The 24,420-nt window shown below is 60.7% G+C and overlaps 1 protein-coding gene across 1 annotated transcript; it reads left to right on the top strand.

Annotated features, from left to right (window-relative positions):
• Positions 1–7,016: 7,016 nt before the first annotated feature.
• On the top strand, positions 7,017–24,420 carry HINT3 (histidine triad nucleotide binding protein 3). The gene is made up of 5 exons (XM_029058267.2): positions 7,017–7,190; positions 15,695–15,812; positions 17,923–17,992; positions 22,098–22,224; positions 22,577–24,420. Exons 1-5 carry the CDS (start codon positions 7,056–7,058, stop codon positions 22,622–22,624), a joined length of 498 nt encoding a protein of 165 aa, XP_028914100.1. The 5' UTR covers positions 7,017–7,055; the 3' UTR covers positions 22,625–24,420.

Below are 24,420 nucleotides of genomic sequence, written 5' to 3'. Positions count from 1 at the left end.
GATCAGGCTCACGGAGAGACCACCATCCGGAGCCACGAGGGCTGCGTGGTCTCACTTTGGGTGCAAGGGAAAGGGGCGGGCGGGGAGCGGTCGACGCTTGCCTCCCAGTCGATCCATCGACGGTATTTATCGGATGCTCATTAATAACAGCAATAAGAATGATTCTGGTTTTTCTTAAGCGCTTGGGGCGTGCCAGGCACTATCCTAAGCGGTGGGGTAGTTACAAGCAAACCGGGTGGGACCCAGTCCCCGTCCCACGTGGGGCTCGCGGGCTCCACCTCCATTTTACAGATGAGGAAACTCAGGGAAGCGACTCGTCCGAGGTCACCCGGCAGAGCCGTGCTTGCAAGAGAATTAGCAGGCGCTTCTCCCGCCCCTAACGAGCTTACAATCCAGAGGGGGAGGCGGACGTTGACACCAAGAAACCGTTCCTAAAGTATGATTTGCGGCCATGTACCGAAGTGCTGGGGGGCAGATGGCGGGGTGAAGACCGAGTGCCCAAAGGTCACAGATCGAAGCGAAGAGACGATGCGGAGGGGAAGAATGAGCTGGGATAGAAACTGCATCGCCCAGGGCTTTGGGGACGGGATGGACCGGTGTAGCTGGCTCACCGCGTCCAACCTATGTCTACCCCGGCGCTTGGCGCGTAGTGAGCGCTTAGCGGGTATCGTGATTATCATCCCCAGGCCCTTGGAGCCGGGAGGGGCCGTCCATCAGAGGTCGCCGAGACGGCTGCTCAGCCGAGGTCCCACCGGGCGCCTCGGCCGGGGAAGGGGCCGTCCTCCGGCCCCTGCCCGGCTGCGGGCGTCGCGTTCGGGCCCTTAGTCGATGGAACGTACCGAGCGCCCGCCTACGATCCACCGTCAGTCCACGGTAGGCAGCGGAGGCGGGCGCTCGTCCCCTCCCGTCGGATGACGCCGACGGGCGGTGGAGGAGAAGGAGCCCGTCGCTCTCCCGTGAGGTTTCTGAAACCTCCCGGCATCCGGCCCGGAGCCGGGTCGGAAACCACCGGCTCTGCGGACGGCTCCCGGCCGACCGGCTTTTCCGCGGGAAACGGGACCGGTGATAATAACGTTGGCATTTGCTAAGCGCTTACTCTGTGCGGAGCTCCGTTCTAAGCGCCGGGGGAGATAACGGGGTCATCGGGTTGTCCCTCGTGAGGGAACTGAGGCACAGAGAAGCCAAGTGACTCGCCCACGGTCACACAGCTGACTTGAGTAGAGGTGGGCCTCAACACCCTCCGGGGGTTGCCCCTCCACCCCCGCGCGGAGCAGAAACTCCTCACCTCGCCCCCTCCTACCTCAGTCGCCAACCCTCCGGTTCTGCTCCTCCAAGAATACTAACGCTGGCATTTGGTAAGCGCCCACTAGGCGCGGAGCACCGTTCTAAGCGCCGGGGGAGATCCGGGGTCGTCAGCCTGTCCCGCGTGAGGCTCACATTTAATCCCCATTTTGCAGATGAGGTCGCCGAGAAGCTGACTCGCGCAAGGTCACGCAGCAGCCAGGTGGCGGGGCGGGGATTCGAACCCATGACCCCCGGCTCCCCAGCCCGGGCTCCTCCCACCGAGCCACGCCGCTTCTCTAATAAGCCCGTCAGCGGACAGGGATGGTCTCCATCTGTTGCCGATTCGTCCACTCCAAGCGCTCAGTCCGGTGCTCCGCACATAGTAAGCGCTCGATAAATACTTTCGAATGAATGAACGCCAACCGCCTCACCGCACCTCGACCTTGTCCGCCTCCCTGCCGACTCCTCGCCCCCTTCCCGCCTCTGGCCTGGACCTCCCTCCCTCCCTCCCTCCCTCTTGGACATTCACCCTCCCCCACCTTCAAAACCTTCCGGAAGGCACGTCTCCTCCGAGAGGTCTTCCCCGATTAGCCCCTCGTTTCCTCTTCATTCAACAGTATTTATTGAGCGCTTACTATGCGCGGAGCGCCGTACTGAGCGCTTGGGCTGAACGGGCCGGCCACAGATGGAGACGGTCCCTGCCGTCTGACGGGCTCGCGGTCCCCCGCTCCCTTCCGTGTCCCCCTCGCTCTTGGATCAGGCGTTTAGTACGGTGCTCCGCACACGGTAAGCGCTCAGCGAGTACGACCGAATGAACGAATGAGTGAATTCACACCCTGAATTCCCACAGCACTTATGTACGTCTCCATCGTTTCTTGGTCTATACTGTCTGCGTCCTCCTCTAGGCTGCAAGGTCCTCGTAGGCGGGGAACGTCTCTATCATCCCCATCCCCAGGCGCTTAGTACAGCGCTCTGCGCACAGCAAGCGCTCAGTGAATACGATCGAATGAATGAATTTACACCCTGAATTCCCACAGCGCTTATGCACGTATCCGTAATTTCTTCGCTTGTACGGTCTGTCTCCTCCTCTAGGCCGTAAGGTCCTCCTCGTAGGCGGGGAATAGTAACGTTGGTATTCGTTGAGCGCTTACTATGGGCACGGCGCTGTTCTAAGCGCGGGGGTAGACCCGGGGTCATCAGGTCGTCCCACGGGAGGCTCACGGCGAATCCCCATTTTACAGACGAGGGAACGGAGGCACGGAGAAGTGAAGTGACTTGCCCCCGGTCACACAGCTGACGAGTCTGTCTCTGTCACCGCTGCTGTATAGTACGCTCCCGGGCGCTTAGTACAGCGCTCTGCACACGGTAAGCGCTCAATGAATGCGATCGAATGAATGAATTCACATCCTGAATTCCCACGGCGCTCCTGTACGTATCCATAATTTCTTTGCTTATACGGCCTGTCTCCTCCTCCAGGCCGTGAGGTCCTCGGAGGCAGGGAACGTCTCTATGGCCTCTGCTGTATAGTACTCTCCCAGGCGCTTAGTACAGCGCTCTGCACACGGTAAGCGCTGCTCAGTGAATACGACCGAATGAGTGAATTCGCACCCTGAATTCCCACAGCATTTATGTACGTATCCATAATTTCTTTGTCTATACGGTCTGTCTCCTCCTCTAGGCCGTGAGGTCCTCGGAGGCAGGGAACGTCTCTATCGCCTCTGCTGCATAGTACTCTCCCAGGCGCTTAGTACAGTGCTCTGCACACGGTAAGCGCTCAGTAAATACGACTGAACGAACGGATGCGCGCAGTAAGCACTCGATAAATCGATCAAGCTCTTACTACGTGCAGAGCACCGTACGTGATTGTGAAACGGCAGGGACCGTCTCCATCTGTCGCCGACTCGTTCATCCCAAGCGCTTAGTACAGTGCTCTGCCCGTAGTAAGCGCTCAATAAATACGATTGAATGAGTGAATGAATGAATGAATGAATACCGTTGATTGCGTGCTTTCTGTGTGCGGAGCAGTGTACTGAGGGCATGGGAGAGTACGATATAACGGGCCCTCTCAGCGTGGCTCAGTGGAAAGAGCCCGAGCTGGGGAGTCAGAGGTCGTGGGTTCGAATCCCGGCTCTGTCACTCGTCAGCTGGGTGACCGGGGGCGAGCCGCTTCACTTCTCCGGGCCTCCGTTCCCTCATCTGTCAAATGGGGATGAAGCCTGTGAGCCTCGCGGGGGACGACCCGATTCCCCTGCATCTCCCCCGGCGCTTCGAACAGCGCTGCGCACATAGTAAGCGCTTAACAGATAGCGACATTATCGTTATTACTATCAAGCACCTGGGCAAATACAAAACAACGAAAATATAAAAAAGACAGAGACCCCCGCCCCCTGGTCTAATGGGGGAGACAGGGGAGGACAAATTACGTCTTCGCCCCAAATAATATAGACTGTGAGCCCGTCGTCGGGCGGGGATCGTCTCCGTTGTCCACTTGTACGTTCCAGGCGTTTAGCACAGTGCTCTGCACACAGTAAGCGCTCAGTAGATACGATCGATTGAAATGTGGACAGAGGAAGTAGAAACATAATAACGTTGGTATTTGTTAAGCACTGTTCTAAGCGCTGGGGGGGGGGGCGCGGATCCAGGGGAATCAGGTTGTCCCACGTGGGGCTCACCGTGTTAATCCCCATTTGACAGATGAGGGAACTGAGGCCCAGAGAAGTGAAGTGACTCGCCCACGGTCCCGCAGCCGACAGGGGGCAGAGCTGGGATTCGAACTCGTGACCTCTGACTCCAAAGCGCTGAGCCACGCTGCTTCGCGGGGGTTAAAAGAGAGCCAGGGAGAAGGGCCAACACACCCCGCTAAGGGTGACTGTCTGGACGATGTAGTTTGGGGCGGTGGGAATCGATCGGGGAAGGCTTCCCGAAGGAGGCGGCGTTTGTAAGGGAGCTTGGACCATGAGACCGAACCGTGGTCTGGTAAATTTGAAGGCCGAGAGAGAGGTGTGCTCGATCGATCGATCGCTCGATGGGTGGTATTTAGTGAGCACTTATTCGTTCGTTCGATCGTATGGATCGAGTGCTTGCTATTCATTCATTCGGTAGCATTTACTGAGCGCTTCCTATGTGCAGAGCACCGCGCCAAGCGCTTGGAGTGGACAATTCGGCAACAGATAGAGACGGTCCCTGCCCAATGACGGGCTCACAGTTTAAAGAGGGGAATAATAACGCTGGTATCTGTTAAGCGCTCGCTATGGGCGAAGCACTGTTCTAAGCGCTGGGGCGGATCCAGGGGAATGAGGTCGTCCCACGTGAGGTTCACAGTCTTCATCCCCGTTTTACACAGCGTGGCTCGGCGGAAAGAGCCCGGGCTTGGGAGTCAGAGGTCGTGGGTTCGAATCCCGGCTCTGCCGCTCGTCGGCTGGGTGACCGTGGGCGAGTCGCTTCACTTCTCTGGGCCTCAGTGACCTCATCTGGAAAATGGGGATGAAGACCGGGAGCCCCACGTGGGACAAGCCCGATTCCCCTGTGTCTCCCCCAGCGCTCAGAACGGCGCTCGGCGCAGAGTGAGCGCTTAACAGATACCAACGTTATTATTATTCACTGAGGCACCAGAGAAGCGAAGTGACGCAATGGCTCAGTGGAAAGGGCCCGGGCTTTGGAGTCGGAGGTCACGGGTTCGAATCCCGCCTCTGCCGCTCGTCGGCTGTGTGACTGTGGGCGAGTCACTTCACTTCTCGATGCCTCAGTTCCCTCATCTGGAAAATGGGGATGAAGACCGGGAGCCCCACGTGGGACAAACCCGATTCCCCTGTGTCTCCCCCAGCGCTCAGAACGGTGCTCGGCACAGAGTAGGCGCTTAACAGATACCAACATTATTATTGCCAACAGTCACCCAGCTGACAAGGGGCGGAGGCGGGATTAGAACCCATGACCTCTGACTCCCCAGCCTGGGTTCTTGCTACGGTGAGGCCGGGAGGGGGCGAGTTCACGCCGGGGGCGTGGCCTGGGAGAGGCTGCAGCCAATGAGGATCCTAGGTCCCGAGGGAGGTGTGTGGTCAGGGCGTCGCTACAGCCAATGAGGACGCGGGTTCTCGCAGGGGGGCGTGTCCCGGGCGGAGCTCCAGCCAATGAGGTCGCTAGATCAGGGAGGGGGCGTGGCTTGATGGGCGCCCCAGCCAATGAGGACGCGGGTTCTCGCAGGGGGCGTGTCCCGGACGGAGCTCCAGCCAATGAGGTCGCTAGATCAGGGAGGGGGCGTGGCTTGACGGAGGCCCCAGCCAATGAGGACGCGGGTTCTCGCAGGGGGGCGTGTCCCGGACGGAGCTCCAGCCAATGAGGTCGCTAGATCAGGGAGGGGGCGTGGCTTGATGGGCGCCCCAGCCAATGAGGATGCGGGTTCTCGCAGGGGGCGTGTCCAGGGCGGAGCCGCAGCCGATGAAGATGCGAGGTCCCTGAGGGGGCGTGCCCTGGGCGGGCCTCCAGAGAATGAGGCTGCGCGTTCTCGCAGGGGGGCGTGTCCCGGGCGGAGCCGCGGCCAATAAGACGATGAGGTCCCTCGGGGGGGGCGTGTCCCGGGCGGAGCTCCAGCCAATGAGGTTGCTAGGTTCCGGAGGGGGCAGGGCTCGATGGGAGCCGCAGCCAATGAAGTCGCTAGGTCCCGGCGGGGGCGTGGCTCGATAGTAGCCGCAGCCAATGAGGATGCGAGGTCACGCGGGGGGGGGGGGGGCGTGTCCCGGGCGGAGTCGCATCCAATGAGGTCGCTAGGTCCCGGCGGGGGCGTGGTTCGAGAGTTTGTCGCAGCCAATGAGGTCGCTAGGTTCCGGCGGGGGCGTGGCTCGATAGTAGCCGCAGCCAATGAGGATGCGAAGTCACGCGGGGGGGGGGGGGGGGGGGGCGCGTGTCCCGGGCGGAGTCGCAGCCAATGAGGTCGCTAGGTCCCGGCGGGAGCGTGTCTCGGCAGTTGCGGCAGCCAATGAGGATGCGAGGTCTGGCAGGAGGGCGTGTCTCGACGGTGGCGGCAGCCAACGAGGCTGCGCGTTCTGGCGGGGGGGGGGGGGGGCGTGTCCCGGGCCGAGCCGCGGCCAATAAGACGACGAGGTCCCGCAGGGGGGCGTGTTCTGGGCGGAGCTCCAGCCAATGAGGTTGCGAGGTCACGCAGGGGGCGTGTCCCGGGCGGAGCCGCGGCCAATGAGGTCGCGAGGTCCCGCGGGGGGGGCGTGTCCCGGGCGGAGCCGCAGCCAATGAGGATACGAGGTCCCGCGGGGGGGCGCGTCCCGGGCGGAGTCGCGGCCAATGAGGTCGCGAGGTCCCGCGGGGGGGCGTGTCCCGGGCGGAGCCGCGGCCAATGAGGATACGGGGTCCCGCGGGGGGCGTGTCCCGGGCGGAGCCGCAGCCAATGAGGTGGCTAGGTCCCGTGTGCGGGGGCGCGTCTCGGCAGTGGCGGCAGCCAATGAGGATGCGAGATCTGGCAGGAGGGCGTGTCCCGGGCGGAGCCGCAGCCAATGAGGATACGGGGTCCCGCGGGGGGGGCGCGTCCCGGGCGGAGTCGCAGCCAATGAAGATGAGAGGTCCCGCGGGGGGGCGGGTCCCGGGCGGAGCCGCGGCCAATGAGGTCGCGAGGTCCCGCGGGGGGGCGTGTCCCGGGCGGAGCCGCAGCCAATGAGGATACGAGGTCCCGCGTGGGGGCGGGTCCCGGGCGGAGCCGCGGCCAATAAGAGGGCGCGGAGTCGGGGGGCGCGCGTCGGCCGTGGTCGGGAGCCCCGCGGCGCACCATGTCGGACGGGCCCGAGGCCTCCGCGGCCTCCGCGGCGGACGACGCCGACTACGACGCCGACTACGACGCCAAGTGCGTGTTCTGCCGCATCGGCCGCCGCCAGGAGGCGCACACCACGCTGCTGCCCTGCCAGGTGGGGCCCGGACCCTCCGCGAAGCGCTGCGGCCCCCCCCCCTTCCCCCCTCCCCCCCCCGCGGCGCTCAGTCCAGCGCCCGCCATCTAGTGAGCGCCCAACCGATGCCCTGGGCGCGGCGGGGTGACCTCGGGCCAGCTCGCTCCCCCCCTCGGGGCCTCAGTGACCTCCTGTCGTTGAGCCTCCCCCCCGTTCGCTGAGTGCGGTGCCCGGCGCGTCGTGAGCGCCTAAAATGCGCCTTTACTCTGGTCTGCCGGCTGACCCTGGCTGAGTCGTTTCCCTCCTCCGGGCCTCAGTGACCTCGTCTGTCCAATGGGCCCAGACAGCGGGAGCCCCAAGGGGACGGGGACCGCGCCCCAGGCCGTTGGCCTCTGCCCAGCGCTCAGTACGGTGCCCGGCACGTAGTCTACCTTTTTTCGGTCAGCCGGGGGGACCTCGGGCGAGTCGCTTCACTTCCCTGGGCCTCAGTCGACCTCATCCGTAAAATGGGGATCGAGGCCGTGAGCCCCACGGGGGACGGGGACCGTGGCCCACCCGATTTGCTTCTACCCGACGCTTAGTACGGTGCTTGGCACATAGTAGGCGCTTAACAAGTACCTTTGTGGCTTTTTTTTTTTTTTTTGGTCTGCTGGGTGGCCTTGGGTAAGTCGCTTCACTTCCCTGGGCCTCAGTTCCCTCATCTGTAAATTGGGGGTTGAGGTTGGGCGTCCTGCTTGATCACCTCGTTTCTCCGCGCCCCCTCCAGCGCTTAGAACAGTGCTTGGCACACGGTGTAAGCACTTAACGATGCCGTAATCATCATCATCATCATCATCATCATCATTCTTCTTCTCAGCTCCTCAGCTCCCTGTAATTTTATTTACGATGAAGCTCGTGGCCCCCGCTTTAGGCCGTGAACTCATTGTGGGCGGGGACCGTCTCTCTCTCTCTGGCTCTGTCATCGCGTTATCCTTTACCAAGCGCTCAGTCCAGTGCGCTGCACACAGCGAGCGCTCAATAAGGGCCACCGAAGGAACGGATGAATGAATTCACGAATGGTGACGGTGGTATTTGTTACGCGCTCACTGGGTGCCAAGCACCGCTCCGAATGAACGGACACCGCGGGGATGAAGGCCGGGAGCCCCAGGTGGGACGGGCCCGCGTGCGCCCCGGCCCCTAGTGAGCGGCGACCGATCCCGGGATTTTCATTAACAATGGTGATGATTAATAATTACGGTATCCGTTAAGCACCGACTACGTACCAGGCACCGTTCCGAATGAACGACCACCGTGGGGATGAAGGCCGGGAGCCCCAGGTGGGACGGCGTCCGGCCCGACGTGCTCGCCTGCGCCCCGGCGCCTCGTGAGCGGCGACCGATCCCGGAATGATCATTCTCAACGCTGATGACTAATAATTACGGTATCTGTTAGACGCTTACTGTGCGCCGAGCACCGTACCAAGCACCGGGGTGGATAGAAGCGTATCGGCTATCGTCCTCGTCCGTCCGTCTCCCCCGATTAGACCGTGAGCCCGTCAGAGGGCGGGGACCGTCTCTCTCTGTCAGCCATTTGTCCATTCCGAGCGCTCAGTACGGTGCCCTGCACGTAGCAGGCGCTCAGTCAATACTACCGAATGAATGAATGCGTGCGCAGGCCGGGCCCGGCCGGAAAGGGGCGCGAGGGCGGGGGGGGGGGGGGGCGATTATAATAATGTTGGTATCTGTTAAGCGCTCACTATGTGCCGAGCACCGTTCTAAGCGCCGGGGTAGACACGGGGGAATCGGGTCGTCCCACGTGGGGCTCACAGTCTCGATCCCCATTTTCCAGATGCGGTCACCGAGGCCCAGAGAAGTGAAGTGAGTCGCCCACGGTCACCCAGCTGACGAGGGGCAGAGCCGGGATTCGAACCCATGACCTCTGACTCCCAAGCCCGGGCTCTTCCCACCGAGCCACGCTAATTATGGCATCATCAAAGGAGGGGACCCCCTCGCCGCCTCTTCCTTCCGCGTGAACTGGGCCCCGCCCGGCCGTGCGGGCCGTCCTGCCTCGGCGCTTAGTACGGTGCCGGGCACGTGGTGAGCGCTCGGCGGATCCGCCCCCCCCCCCCCCCCCCCCCGGGTGCCCCGGGCGGGCGAGGCCCGATTTTACGCGGAAGGGAGACGCGGCGAGGCGGTCCCCTCCTTTGATGATGGCATAATTGCAGAGGAGACACCGGGGGAGGTCAGCCCGGGCGCAGATCCCCAGAATGCTAATAAACGCCTCGCTCGGTGGGCACGGACGGGGGCGAGCCGGCTATTTGGCCGTCGTTAATAGACGGTGATGATGATCATCACGGTATCTGTTATGCGCGGACTGTGCGGCGTGGCTCGGCGGGAAGAGCCCGGGCTCGGGAGTCAGAGGTCACGGGTTCTAATCCCGGCTCCGGCCCCTCGTCGGTCGCGGGACCGTGGGCGCGTCACTTGGCTTCCCTGGGCCTCGGTGACCCCGTCCGGGAAATGGGGACGAAGACCGGGAGCCTCACGTGGGACCACCCGATGACCCTGGGTCTCCCCCGGCGCTCAGAACGGTGCCCAGCACGTAGTAAGCGCTTAACGGATACCAGCATCATTTCCCTTCCCGACCCTTCGTTCGTTCATCCGCTCGTGTCGACTGAGCTCTTTCCGTGTGCGAATCATTCGTTCGGCCCTATTTGTTGAGCGCCTGCTGGGTGCAGAGCGCCGTACTGGGCGCTTTGGAAAGTCCAGTGCAACAGTATACAGTGACAGTCCCTGCCCACAATGAGCTGACAGTCTAGATGGAGGGAGACAGACAGCCGTACAAATAAATAAAATTACGTATCTTACTTTATATATATATATATATATATATATATATATATATATATATATATATACACACACGTATATACATAAAGTGCTGTGGGGCTGGGAGTGGGGACGAGCGAAGGGAACGAGTCAAGGGGACACAGAAGGGCATGGGGAGTGAGGAAAATGTTGGTATTTTTTAACGTCGGTATCTGTTAAGCGCTTACTATGTGCAGGGCACCGTTCTAAGCGCCGGGGGAGACCCAGGGTCATCGGGTCGTCCCCCGTGAGGCTCACGGTCTTCATCCCCGTTCTACAGAGGAGGGAACCGAGGCCCAGAGAAGTGAAGTGACTCGCCCACGGTCACGCAGCTGACGAGTGGCGTAGCCGGGATTTGAACCCGTGACCTCTGACTCCCAAGCCCGGGCTCTTTTCCACTGAGCCAAGCTGCTTCTCTAAAAGCGGGGCTTAGTCTGGGAAGGCTTCTTGGAGGAGATGGGTCTCAGAGGGAGCACACTGCTCGCGTGCACCCCGGCGCCTCGTGAGCGGCGACCGATCCCGGAGTTATTATCATCATTGATGATGATTAATAATTACGGCAGTCGTTAGACGCTCACTGTGTGCCGAGCACCGTTCCGAATGAACGGACGCCGCGGGGATGAAGCCCGGGAGCCCGAGGTGGGACGTCGTCCGGCCCGACGTGCTCGCCTGCGCCCCGGCGCCTTCTGAGCGGCGACCGATCCCGGAATGCTCGTTCTTAACGATGGTAACTAATAATCACGGTATCTGTTAAGCGCTTACTGTGTGCCGAGCACCGCGCTAAGCGCCGTGCTAGAGACGGCGCGTACGCAGGCCGGGCCCGTCTGCCGCGGAGAGAGTCCGGGGAGCGGAAGGGGTCGCGACGACGATTTAAAATCAGGAAGCGAAGGATGAAACCAGTACGGGGTCCCCCGTCCCTCGGCCGGTCCCGGGGGCTCCCGCTGGACTCCCTCCTTCTCATCGACGGGATCGACTGGACCCCCGCTGTGGGCAGAGCGCCGTGCCGGACGCCCACGGTACGCGCAGCCCGGCTCGGGACGTCGGACGCTCCCACCGAAGGGGGAGGTCCGGACCCCGTCCGCGAAGAGGGGACGGAGACGGGGGAGCGGTGGATGCCGACTGCGGGGGTTGAGGAGGTGAAGGAATCAGCTTGATTATTCTTCGTGTTTAAGAATATCAGATGCTTGACGTATTTAAGGACGCCCGTTCGTTCGATAGCATGTATTGAGCGCTCGCCGTGGGCAGAGCGCCGGACCGAGCGCTTGGAATGGACACGTCGGTAACAGAGAGAGACGGTCCCTGCCCTTGGACCGGCTTACGGTCTAATCGGGGGATTAAGAATATTAAATTCTTAGTATGTTTAAGAATGTATATATGAGCGTATATAGAGAATGTATATTTGAGCGTATATAGAGAATGTATATTTGAGCGTATATAGAGAATGTATATTTGAGCGTATATAGAGAATGTATATTTGAGCGTATATAGAGAATGTATATTTGAGCGTATACAGAGAATGTATATTTGAGAATATATATTTGAGAATGTATATTTGAGCGTATATAGAGAATGTATATTTGAGAATATATTGAGCATGTATATTTGAGCATGTGTATTTGAGCATGTATATTTGAGCATGTATATTTGAGCATGTATATTTGAGCATGTATATTTGAGAATGTATATTTGAGAATATATATTTGAGAATATATATTTGAGAATATATTTGAGAATATATATTTAAGAATATATTTGAGAATATATATTTAAGGATATATTTGAGAATATATATTTAAGAATATTTTTAAGAATATACTAAGAATAGAGGTAGGGAGGCGGCGTGGCTCAGTGGAAAGAGCCCGGGCTTGGGAGTCCGGGGTCACGGGTTCCAGTGCCCCCCTCCGCCACTCGTCAGCCGTGTGACGTCGCGTCACTTCTCCGGGCCCCGGTTCCCTCATCTGTAAAATGGGGTGAGGACCGATTGCCTCGTATCCGCCCCGGCACTTAGAACGGTGCTTGGCGCACAGTAGGAGTTTCACAGATAGCGACGACAACGGGCGCCCAACCGTCCCCTTGGGCCAGCTCTTTAATATGACCGCCAAACCGGATCGACCCGCCGCGGTTTCCGAACTCCGAGGGCGGCTACCGATCAGGCGGCGTGTCCCCCGTCGTCGGAGAGCGTTTTCCCAACCGTGACCCCGGCCGGGCGCCTCGGGACGTCGTCCCGCGTGTCGGCGCCGACCGGTCCGGGAGGGACCCGATGAAGGGATGCCCGCGGGAGTGTTTTAATAATGAATAATGATAATAATAATAATAATAAAAATGTTGGTATCTGTTACAGATACGGGGTCATCGGGTCGTCCCACGTGAGGCTCACCGTCTTCAGCCCCGTTTTCCAGATGAGGTCACTGAGGCCCAGAGAAGTGAAGTGACTCGCCCACGGCCACCCCGCTGACGAGGGGCGGAGCCGGGAGTCGAACTCATGAAACCCTGACTCCCAGGCCCGGGCTCTTTCCCCTGAGCCACGCTGCCTCTCTCTGCCTCAGCTCCCTCATCCGTCAAATGGGGATGAAGACCGCGACCCCCACGTGGAACAGCCCGACGACCCCCGTATGTCCCGCCCAGCGCCGAGAACGGTGCTCTGCACGTAGGCAGCGCTCAACGGAGACCATCGTCATCCTTATCGTGGCCAAACGTAATTAGAATGAACACCCGTGGGGGTGGAGGGAGTTGACTCCCGGAGTGTGATTTCTTTTTTATTTGCGGCGCTTGTCGGACGCCGCTCCCCCGAAGAGCTAACGGACCCCCGGCCTGGTCGATGACGGTCAGTCGCAGCCTGGCCGACAGATGATCCCCGTCGGCTCCACGGCCTCCCCCGAGTGTCGGGGCGCGGCCGTCGAGTCGTCCATCCCGGGAAAGTTGGCGGATCGATAGGGATGGGGGGGAAGGGAATCGTTGGCGGGCCTTCTGGGGAAGTGACAGGTGGCGGGACCGGCGGGGATCCAGCGGCTCCTTCCGGTAGTGTGAGCGGAGGAGGCGCGACGGAATGACCTCCTCGCCGTCCCGTCCCCCCCCCCCCCCGCCCGTCCTCGCCCATCCCGCCGTCGACCCCCCGGCCCCCGCCCTCCCGCGGTCCCGGAACGGCCTCCCTCCTCCCCTCCGCCGAACCGATTCCCTTCCCCTCTTCGAAACCCTACTTAAAGGTCCCCTCCTCCGGGAGGCCTTCCCAGACTGCGCCCTCCCTTTCCCTCTGCTCCCCCTCCCCTCCCCATCGCCCCGACTCCCTCCCTCCGCCCTTCCGCCTTCCCCTCCCCGCAGCACTCGTGTCTGTTTGTGCGTGTCTCTTACTCCATCCATTCATTCAGTCGTATTTATGGAGCGCTTGCTATGCGCAGAGCGCTGGACCGAGCGCTTGGAATGGACGGTCGGGGCAACGGATGGAGACCGCCCCTGCCCGGCGACGGGCCCACGGTCTTATCGGGGGAGACGGACCAAGATAACGTCATCGAGATCAATGGAGGGAATCAGCGATCGTGTATATGTCATTCCGTTTTTCTATTTCGATGGTATCGGCGCCAGTCTACTTGTCTGGTTGCCTTCGAGACCGGGAGCCCGTCGTCGGGCAGGGATCGTCTCTATCTGTGGCGAATTGAAATTTCCAAGCGCTTAGTACAGTGCTCTGCGCTCGGTAGATACGACGGAAGGAATGAATAATGACGGTATCCGGTCAGCGCTCCGCCGTGTGCCGGCGAACGCGCCCCGCCCGACTCCTCGGCCCGCTGGCGACGGGGAGAACGGCACCGCGTGGTGGGTTCGATCCCGATCGAGCTCTCCCCGTTCGGCCACGGCGGAGGACGCCGCCTGAAAGTTGGAGGTTAGGATCGGAAGCCGCTCCTGACCCTCCGGTCGGTCGATGGACCTGATTTATTGAGCGCTTACTCTGCGCGGAGCACCTTTCTGAGCGCTTGGGAGAATGCAGTACAACAACAGGCCCGGCGCCTCGCCCGCTTGAACAACTCCTGTGGACAGGACGGTGGACCGGGGCCTCGGGAGTTAGCGGCGCGGCGACGCCGACTCGACTTTATTCACTCAGTCGTGTTTATCGAGCGCTTCCCGTGTGCAGAGCACTGTACCGAGCGGCAGAGAAGGGAGAAGCGGCGTGGCGCAGTGGAAAGAGCACGGGGTCGGAGGTCATGGGTTCGAATCCCTGCTCGGCCACCTGCCAGCTGTGTGACTCGGGGCGAGTCGCTTCTCGGTGCCTCGGTGACCCCATCTGTAAAATGGGGGTGAAGACCGGGAGCCCCACGTGGGACAACCGGATCCCCCCGGGTCTACCCCGGCGCTTAGAACGGTGCTCGGCACATAGTAAGCGCTTAACAAATACCAACGTTATCAGGTCAGCGACAAATAGACAACCCCTGCCCTAAAACGGGGAGGAAAGGCAGCGCGGGGGCCGGCGGGGGGGGGGGGGGGGGGTGAGGAAAAAGCCGCCTCTTCCCCGCGCTCAGTCATCTGTCGGTGTCGTCCAGCTCGCTTCGCCCTTCCCAGGCTGGGCTTTGCGGGTTTTGTGGCAGAGACGACACTCCTCGCCGCGGGAGACGCGTGGGTCCGAAACGGCACCGGGAAGCCGTTCGACTTTACTCGACGTTGAGAATTCGGGGCAGGTGACTCGGCGGTTGAAGGGTTTTAAGGAGAGGGGAAGGCCTGTTGGCTTGGGGATGCGAAAATGCTCCGCAAGAGTAAAAAAAAAAAAATTAAAAAAACCCCTCCCCCCCACCCCCCACCCCCCCGGTCCTTTCTCCTCGACCGGCCGACGTCAGGTGACGGAAGAGCCGTGGATTCTGTCCGGCTAGTTTTTCACGCGGGTCTGAGGGCGGAGATCCCATAAATGAAGGTGGATGAACGTTAATGACTGAAGCAGGAGTGGCCGAAATAATCCGGTAGCCAGAAAGCGTTTGGGCATTATGATCGGGGAAATTTGCATTTAACGAGGCAAAAATTCTCCTCATGGGCTAGGTGAGATTTTAGTGAACTCTAAAGTTGGTACCGGGTGGCGGAGGACACCGGGTGCGGACTTTTGAGGACGAAGTGGGACGCAGCGTGGCTCGGGGGAGAGAGCCCGGGCTTGGGAGTCAGAGGTCGTGGGTTCGAATGGCGACTCTGCCCCTCGTCAGCCCCTTGTCAGCTGTGTGACTGCGGGCGGGTCACTTCACTTCTCTGTGCCTCAGTTCCCTCATTTCTGGAAAATGGGGATGAAGACCGTGAGCCCCACGTGGGACGACCTCATTCCCCTGGATCTCCCCCAGCGCTTAGAACGGTGCTCCGCACGTAGTAAGCGCTTAACGAATACCAACCTTATTATCGTGTTTGCATTTTATCAATTCATTCTGTAACATCCGCCGGCTTCCCGGGATAAATAAGCGTCCCCGAAATGGCGAGCGGGCCGCCGGGTCCCTCGTGAAAGAGAGGGCACAGTCGACGTCGCGTCGTTTTTTAGCCGTGGGCTGGGACGTCTCAAAATCCGCCCCCGGACGGGGCCGGGGAGCTCGGTCCTAGGATCTTATCCCTCGCCCGGATTGGGATTTCCGGGCCTTGACCGGAGCGCGGGCGGCGTTGAGGAGAGGATTTCAGAATGCGGGCTGGTCGGTGAGTGATGCTTTACGCTGTCTCTCTCTGCATTAGTATGAAGAGCTCGTTTGCTTCAGAGATATCAGACCTGGAGCTCCGCACCATTACCTGGTGGTGCCCAAGAAGCACCTGGGGAACTGCAAGACGCTAAAGAAAGATGACGTGACCTTAGGTGAGCTCGTACTTCGGCTGCCGTCGTGAGGGCCTCCTGAATCGGGACCCTGGGACGGTCGGTGGCACCGTTTATTAATAATGATGATGATGATGATAATGTCGGTATCTGTTAAGCGCTTACTACGTGCAGAGCACCGTTCTAAGCGCTGGGGGAGATACGGGGTCATCGGGTTGTTCCACGTGGGGGGGGGGGGGTCACAGTCTTCATCCCCGTTTTCCAGGTGAGGGAACTGAGGCCCCGAGAAGCGAAGTGACTCGCCCGCGGTCACACGGCCGACAAGTGGCAGAGCCGGGATTCGAACTCATGAGCCCTGACTCCAAAGCCCGTGCTCTTTCCGCTGCGCCACGCTGCTTCTCCGTTGCTCTTGTCTGCTCCAGCTTTTCCTCCCCGTAGCCCCCTCTCTCCTCCCACTCCCTCCCGTGTCACCGAGTTTGGGGCTGCGTGGTAGAGGAAATGGGCCCTGCTTTCACTCGATCGTATTTATGGAGCGCTTACTGTGCGCCTGGAATAGAGAAGCGGCGGAAGGAGCCCGGGCCGGGGAGTCGGAGGTCGTGGGATCTAAATCCCGGCTCCGCCGCTGGTCTGCCGTGTGACCTTGGGCAAGTCACTTCACTTCTCTTTGCCTCGGTGACCTCATCTGTAAAAACGGGGATTGGAAAACTGAGAGCCTCAAGTGGGACGACCTGACGACCCCGTATCTCCCGCGCTTAACAAATACCGTAATTATTATTAACGTACAGTTCGGCGACGGGGACGGGCCCGGCCCGCGGCCGGGGCTCGTTAGACTGTGAGGTAGGTAAGGGGATGACGACGACGACGACGACGTTGGCGTTCGTTAAGCGCTTACTGTGTGCCGAGCCCCGTTCTAAGCGCCGGGGGAGATAGGAGGTCATCGGGTTGTCCCGGGTGGGGCTCCCGGTCTCCATCCCCATTTGACCGACGAGGTCGCTGAGGCCCAGAGAAGCGACTTGCCCGAGGTCACCCAGCTGACGGGTGGCGGAGCCGGGATTCGAACCCACGACCTCCGACTCCCGGGCCCCTGCCACCGAGCCGCGCCGAAGTGGGGGGGTAAGGTGGTGGAGTAACTTGCCCGAGGTCACGCGGTAGACGAGCGGCGGAGCTAGGATCAGAGCCCACGAGCTTCTGATTCCCAGGTCTGCGCTCTATCTACGACGCCACCCCGCTCTCCCAAGCGCTTAATACGGTGCCCTGCGCACCGTGAGCGCCCAGTAAACACCACGGATCGAAAGGCCGAGGTCGGGAGTCTCCGTCCGATACGGAGGTGGATGGGCGACCGCTGGAGGTTCTCGAGGAGCTAATGGGTCAGGGAGCCACCGTTTGGGATCTTTCGGGCCCGACCGGAAATTCAGCGAGGCCGGGGATCCGGCCCAAACCGCGTTCCTTCGATAGTATTTATTGAGCGCTTCCTAGGTGCAGGGCGCTGTACCCTGCGCTTGGAACGGACAGTTCGGCGACAGACGGAGACGATCCCTGCCCATCGAAGGGCTCGCGGTCTGATCGGGGGAGGCGGACGGACAGAAACGAAACAACTTCATCCCGACGAATAGAATCGAGGGGATGGACGCCTCATTAACCAAACAGGGCGATATAAAGGGAGCGACCGTTCCATCGCCCCCACGGACCTCGAGCGCGGCTCTCCCCTCGCCCCTCTAACCCGGGACGGGTTTGAACCCGCGGCCTCGCCCAGCAGCCGATGACACCGCGGGGGCCGACCGTGGCCGACCCCGGGGAAGGGCCGGGTGGGCGACGCCGCCGAGAAGCAGCGGGGCTCAGGGGAAAGAGGCCGGGCTTGGGAGTCGGAGGTCGTGGGTTCGAATGCCGACTCTGCCGCGGGTCAGCTGGGCGACCGGGGGCGAGTCGCTCCCCTTCTCAGTGACCTCATCTGTCAAATGGGGATTAAGACCGCGAGCCTCACGTGGGACAACCCGCTGACCCTGTCTCTCCCCCGGCGCTTAGAACGGCGCTCTGCACGTAGTAAGCGCTTAACGGATACCGACATGGTTATCACCAGGTTTCGCTCGGTTCTCCCCAGCTACACCGGACGGGGCTGTTTGCAGGTGAAAAGCAATTTCTTTTTCTCTCCTAGTGGAGAAGATGGTGACGGCAGGAAAAACCATCCTCCAGAAGAATAACTTCACTCATCTGGACGATGTGCGGTAAGTCCGTCCTCAGAGAGGAAGTGACTGTTAGGCGGTGTTGATCTTTTTAGGAGACGTTATCGCTCGACGGGGAATGGGAGCCGAGCCGGCAGCGTCACTTGGCAAGTGGATGAGAATACATCCGCCTTCCGGGGAGTGAAATCCTCGCGCGACCTCACAGCGGGGAGGTGCGGAGGAAGCCTCGTAAATCCCGTGCAGTCGGTCACGGTATAATAACACGATAATAATAATGTCATGATACGATATTCACAGTTAGGGTTCTCGGTAAGTGCCTGCTCTGTGCCGAGCACCGGTCCGAGCGCTGCGGCGGATCCAGGGCCGTCAAGCCGGACGCGGTCCGTGTCCCACGTGGGGTTCGCGGTCTCAATCCTTTTTCCGCTCTTGAGAGGCCGCGTGGCTCGGTGGAAGAGAGCCCGGGCCTGGGAGTCAGAGGTCGTGGGTTCTAATCCCGGCCCCGCCGCTTGTCAGCTGGGTGACTTCAGCCAAGTCACTCCTCTGCGCCCCGGTTCCCTCATCCGTAAAATGGGGATGAAGACCGTGAGCTCCGTGTGGGACGACCCGATTCCCCCGTGTTTCCCCCCCCCCCCCCCCCCCCCGCGCTTAGAACCCTGCTCTGCGCATGGGAAGCGCTTAACGAATACCAACGTTATCATTATTACCCTCAGAGAAGCAGCGTGGCTCAGTGGAAAGAGCCCGGGCTTGGGAGTCAGAGGTCATGGGTTCGGATCCCGGCTCCGCCACCCGTCAGCTGGGCGACCGTGGGCGAGTCACTTCTCGGTGCCTCAGTTCCCTCATCCGCAAAACGGGGATTCCCCGGGAGCCTCACGGGGGCCGACCCGATGACCCTGCATCTCCCCCAGGGCTTAGAACGGTGCCCTGCACGTAGTAAGCGCTGAACAGATACCAACATGGTTACCCGGGCGCGGAGCGCGGTGCCCGGCGCGTCGTAAGCGCCTGCCGGGTATCCCCGTTAGTACCGTGCCCTAGGTTCTGCTCCCTCGTGGCCTTGGCGCCTCGGGGGGATTTCTCTGGTAGGTCGTTTCCGTTGGGTCGCGGTGGGCAAGACGCAGGCGCTCCGTCCTCTGTGACCTTCACACCCTCGCTCCTGCTTCTGCCCACGGGTAAGGGGGGGACGTGGATCCCCCCCAAAGCCGCTCCCCCTCGGCGCCCTTGCGGTCGCCGGTGCCCGCTCCCGCCCGCTGCCCCGCCGGATAGGACGGAGGAAGCAGTGCGGCCGGGCGGAAAGAGCGCGGGCCCGGGAGCCAGAAGGACCTGGGTTCTAATCGCGGCTCCCCCGCTGACTTTGGGCAGGTCGCTTCGCTGAGCCTCCGTTTCCTCCTCTTTAAAGCCTTTTTAAAAAAATCAAATCGAATGGTATTCAGGCGCTCCTTCTAAGCGCCGGCGTGCAGGCTGTTGGGACTGTCTCTCTCTGCGGCCAAAGGGTGCTTTCCAGGCGCTCGGTACGGTGCTCGGCGCGCCGTAAGAGCTCAGTGGATACGACCGAATGAACGAAGAAGGCAAGGTTGGGCACCGTCCCTGTCCCGCGCGGGGCTCACGGTCACGGTCTTAATCCCCGTTTTCCGGACGAGGGAACCGAGGCCCCGAGAAGTGAAGCGAGTCGCCCGAGGTCACAGGGCAGCCAGGTGGCGGAGCCGAGGCCCGTAGGTCGGTTGCCCTCCCACCTTCGCCGGTCAGTCAGTCAGTGGTGTGTGTCGGGCGCTTCATCGTGTGCAGAGCGGTACTGTTACTAGGCGTGCTTCGTGATAACGTTGGTATTTGTTACGCGCTCACTACGGGCCGAGCACTGTTCTAAGCGCCGAGGTAGATACGGGGTCATCGGGTCGCCCCACGTGAGGCTCACGGTTAATCCCCATTTTACAGATGAGGGAACTGAGGCACAGAGAAGTTCGCGTGCAGAGTACTGGACTTGAGCGCTGGGGAGGGTGCGGTACAAACAGAGTCGACAGCCACGTTTCCCGCCCGCAGGGAGCTCGGAGTCCGGAGGGGGAGACGGACGGTAATAGCGATAAATACATCGGGGAGTTGTCCAAAGAGCTGCGAACCTGAGGATGGGGTGAATAAAAAGTCCCCTCGACTCTATTCGTGGCCATCGTCCTCGTCCGTCCGTCTCCCCCGGTCGGACCGTGAGCCCGTCAGACGGCGGGGACCGCCTCCACCTGTTGCCGACTCGTTCATTCCGAGCGCTCAGTACGGCGCTCTGCACATAGTAAGTAAATAGAGTCAAGGGGAAGAACATCTATCTACCCACTTCTTAGGAGAACGAGGGTATCTGTCGAGCGCCTACGGTGGGAAGCCGCGTGGCTCTGGAAAGAGAGGTCGCGGGTTCTAATCCCAGCTCTGCCACTTAGCCGTGTGACTTTGGGCAAGTCACTCAACTTCTCTGGGCTTCGGTTCCCTCCTCCGGAAAGTGGGGATGAAGACTGTGAGCCCCACGTGGGACGGCCCGATCATCTTGTATCTGCCCCGGCGCCGAGAACGGCGCTTGGCACCTAGTAAGCGCTTAACAAATACCATCATTACGACGCGTCAGGCGCCGTACTGAGCACTGGGCGGCGGGGGGGGGGGGATCCAGGCGGATCGGGTCGGACACGGTCCTCGGCCCTCGTGGGGCTCGCGGTCTCGATCCCCGTTTTACGGAGGAGGCAGATGGGGCCCAGAGAGGTGAAGTGACCTGCCCGCGGTCACCCAGCAGACGAGTGGCGGGGGCGGGATCAGAACCCCTGACCTTCTCTGACGGCCGGGCCCTGATGCCGGGGCTTGGTCTTGGAAGAGAAAGGGGACTCGGGCACTAGTTAGGGATGGGGAGAGAGCGAGTCGGTTGTATTTATCGAGCGCCTGCCGTATGCGGAGCACCGTACCAAGCGCCCGGGAGAGTAGAGCGCCACGACGGACACATTCCCTGCCCTCAACGAGCTCCGTTCCGTGCACACCTCCTCGCGCGAGCGTGTCCCCTCGGGTGAGCCGTCCTATCCTGGCTGAACAGCGCTCAGTTGGGAGCGACAGAATGGGTGGGAGCCTCTCCTCATTCCTGCTTCGAACAGGCCGAGGCACGGGGGGTGCGGAGGGAGAGGATTTTCCTCTCCGCGGTCCCCGTCGGATCTCCTCCTCCTCCTCGTCGTCGGTGGTACTTATCGAACGCTACTGATGCCCGTCTACCTGTTTTGCCGTCTGTCTCCCCTTTCTAGACCGTGAGCCCGTCGTTAGACCGTCGAAGGGCGGGGACCGTCTCTATCTGTTGCCGATTTGTCCATTCCGAGCGCTTAGTACCGCGCTCCGCCCGTAGTAAGCGCTCAGTAGATACTGTTGAATGAATTGTCTCTATCTGTGGCCGGATCGTGCTTTCCGAGCGCTCGGTACGGGGCTCCGCACGCGGTGAGCGCTCAGGAGATACGACTGAATGAATGAGCGAGTGCCCACTATGTGCAGAGCCGGATACAGGGTGATCAGGTCGTCCCACGTGGGGCCCACAGTCTTCATCCCCATTTCACAGATGAGGGGGCCGAGGCCCAGAGACGTGAAGTGACTTGCCCACGGTCACACGGCTGCCGGGTGGCCGAGCCGGGATTTGAACCCACCACCTCTGACTCCCGAGCCCGGGCTCTTCCCGCTGAGCCACGGAACAACAGAGTCGGTCGACACGCTCCCTGCCCACAGCGAATACGCCCATCGTTTCTGACGGTCCCTCTTCCGGGAAGGCCTCTGCCGAATTCAAACGGCTCCTGGGTTTTCGGAAGGGTTTGGGGGGGGGGGGGGCGGTTATTTTTTGGGTTTTCACGGTACCTGCTGAGCGTCTGCTCCGCGCCAGGCACGGCACTCGACGGCGAGGTAGATACAGGCAGATGGGGTCGGACCCGGTCCTCGTTCGATCTGGGGCTTCACGGTCAGCAGCTCCGCGTTGCAGCCGAGAGGCCCGAGGCACAGAGAGGTTAGGTGACTCGCCCGGGGTCACCCAGCGGAGGAGGCGGGGGGGGGGGCGGAGCCGGGATTAGAACCCCGGTCCCTCTGGCTTCCCGGCCCGCAGCTCTATCCAGTGCCTCGGGACAGCCGTTGCCGACCGTTGCCGTTTCCCCCTCTGTTTCAGGATGGGTTTCCACTGGCCTCCGTTCTGTTCCATCTCCCATCTGCACCTTCACGTCCTGGCTCCAGCGAGTCGGCTGAGCTTCTTATCCAGGATGGTTTACAGAGTCAATTCGTACTGGTTCATCACGGTAAGTCTGCATCACCGATAATGACGGTGGTGACGATGGCACCCGTTAAGCGCCTACTAGGCGCCGGGCGGGGATCGTCTCTGTCCGTTGCCGAATTGCACGTTCCGAGCTCCCGGTACAGTGCTCTGCACGGAGTAAGCGCCCGAATGCTATCGAATGAACGAATGGGGTGGCCCCCGTGGGGCTCCCGCTCTTCACCCCCCATTTTACTGGGCCCCGGAGAAGCGACTTGCCCCGAGTCACACAGCTGACGAGCTGTAGATTGGAACCCGTGACCTCCGACCCGCTTCGGGTGAGCGGGCCCGACGCAGCCGGCGGCTGGGGTGGCTCCGATCGATTTGAATTATTGCAGGCCGATCAGCTGATCGAACGACTGCGGGCCGGGAGCGAGAGCAGTTGAAGGAAGCGGCTTCCCTGATCCCGGCTCACGGCGGACTGACGTTTTCGATCCTTCGGCGGCTGATGAAAGCCGTGTGAGCCGTGGTGCGTGTAAGTGACGGGGCCCCCGGACGTGGCCTTGAGTATCTGTCCGGGAGAGGGACACGCTGATCCGTTTCGACCGCGGGCTTTTTCACGAGGCGCGAGGTGAGGTCCGCCTGAGCGCTCCGTCATAACCCGGGGAATCTTCTGGAGGAATATTTACGGCGCATTAGGTCTGACCCGGATGTATTAAAACCGGCAACCGTGGTTGCCCGATGGCGCGTTTCACGTACCGCGGTCGGATCGGCGGCTCAATCTAATCTAATGCTTCTCGGTCAAAAAGAAATGCTCGGGGATGTACGGAATTATTGATTTCCAGCCCCGGCGGGGCCTACGGAAGGGATGTTATCGACGCTCTAGCGGGGTAGGTGTAATTCTCACGGAAAAGAAACCGTTACTTGGGTGCCGTACCTTTTGCCGTACATCGGTGACGGTTTCGCACGGAAAGGGGTGACCGGAGGTGCTCCCGAAACAGACGCGTTGTGGGGACGCTCGTCGCCGGGTGTTAGAATTAGGGTTTGTGCGTACAGCTGGTCTGAGGTCAACGTTTGATGTCTTTTCGGGGGTGATCTGACTAACGGAACATTTATTAGGTAGTTGAGAACACTGACTAGTGACGAGGAGGGCCGGGACTCTTCCCTCCCTGGAGTCGGAGCGGTCGTTCCCGCGGGAGGTGAATTGGGGAATGTCATCGGAATTCCCGGTGGGTTTGGAGGGTCGGGCGTGGGCGAGGGCGGTGGTTCGGCCAGTCGCGTTTATTGAGCGCTCACTGTGCGCTGAGCACTGTACTAAGCGCGTGGGAGAATACAGTCAACAGACACATTCCCTGCCCACGACGACCTGACAGTCTAGACGGGGAGGGGAATCCGGCCAGAATAGCAGCAGGCTGGGATGGGAGATGTGGGGGGGAGTCCCATAGCCCGGAGTGACCCAAACAAAATCGATCGCCCCATCAACCGACCCTGTTTATCGAGTGCTCACTGTCCGCAGAGCACCGTACTAAGCGCCGTACGGTAAAACAGACGTCATAAAGACGTTCTCTGCCCCCAGCCAGAGCTGGTCGTTCCCGTGCTCCCGGCTTGACGGAACAAGCCAAAGCGATCGAATCGTTCGGGGAAGGAATTTCAGACCCGGCCGTCCGTTACCGGCCGCCTCCTCCTCGGCCTTGGATGGGCAGAGTCGATCGGGCCTCGGGGACGCACGCGCGGGCGACGGGCAGGGATACGATGCCGTCGTAACTCTCGGCGGCGAGATTCCCCGAACGGAAAACCCCGTTCAGGGTGGCCCCGCGGCGGGTCACCGTCGTCACTCTCAAATAAAATTTCTCTTCCTTGTCCCACCTGGACGACGATCGGAAATCTCCATTTAGAGTAGCGGTCGTATTTAACGCCTGGGTCTGGGGCGCGTCGGTTCCCCGCGGTTGGGAAGTTGGTAGGGCCCTGGCGGTTTCACTCGGTTCTGTCAGTCGAGCGGGCCTGAGGGGCTCTGTGGTTTTTTTGGCAACCTGAGGAGAGAAAAAGAAAATCCCCAATTGAAGAAAGAAACCACCCTTCGTCACTCCGAGGACGTCACTTATAATTACTGCGATGCCGTGGACCAGTTTGTGGGTTATATGCAGAACCGTCAGTGGTGCTGAGTCGAAGCAGGATGATAAAATGAGCCATTGCAAACTGCTGTGTAACGGGGAAAGCTAAATAAAAAAGCAGATAAACTGCG

This window comes from Ornithorhynchus anatinus, chromosome 2 (genome assembly GCF_004115215.2).
Source record: "Ornithorhynchus anatinus isolate Pmale09 chromosome 2, mOrnAna1.pri.v4, whole genome shotgun sequence".
NCBI classification, from domain to species: domain Eukaryota; kingdom Metazoa; phylum Chordata; class Mammalia; order Monotremata; family Ornithorhynchidae; genus Ornithorhynchus; species Ornithorhynchus anatinus.
This window is presented reverse-complemented; position numbering and strand designations above follow the sequence as displayed.

Bases quoted from the DNA above. Each gene is read 5' to 3' on its own strand.
- HINT3 (XM_029058267.2), top strand. From the start codon at position 7,056: ATGTCGGACGGGCCCGAGGCCTCCGCGGCCTCCGCGGCGGACGACGCC. The intron at 7,191-15,694 runs GTGGGGCCCGGA...TCTCTGCATTAG, and splicing joins CCACGCTGCTGCCCTGCCAG to TATGAAGAGCTCGTTTGCTT. The intron at 15,813-17,922 runs GTGAGCTCGTAC...TTTCTCTCCTAG, and splicing joins GAAAGATGACGTGACCTTAG to TGGAGAAGATGGTGACGGCA.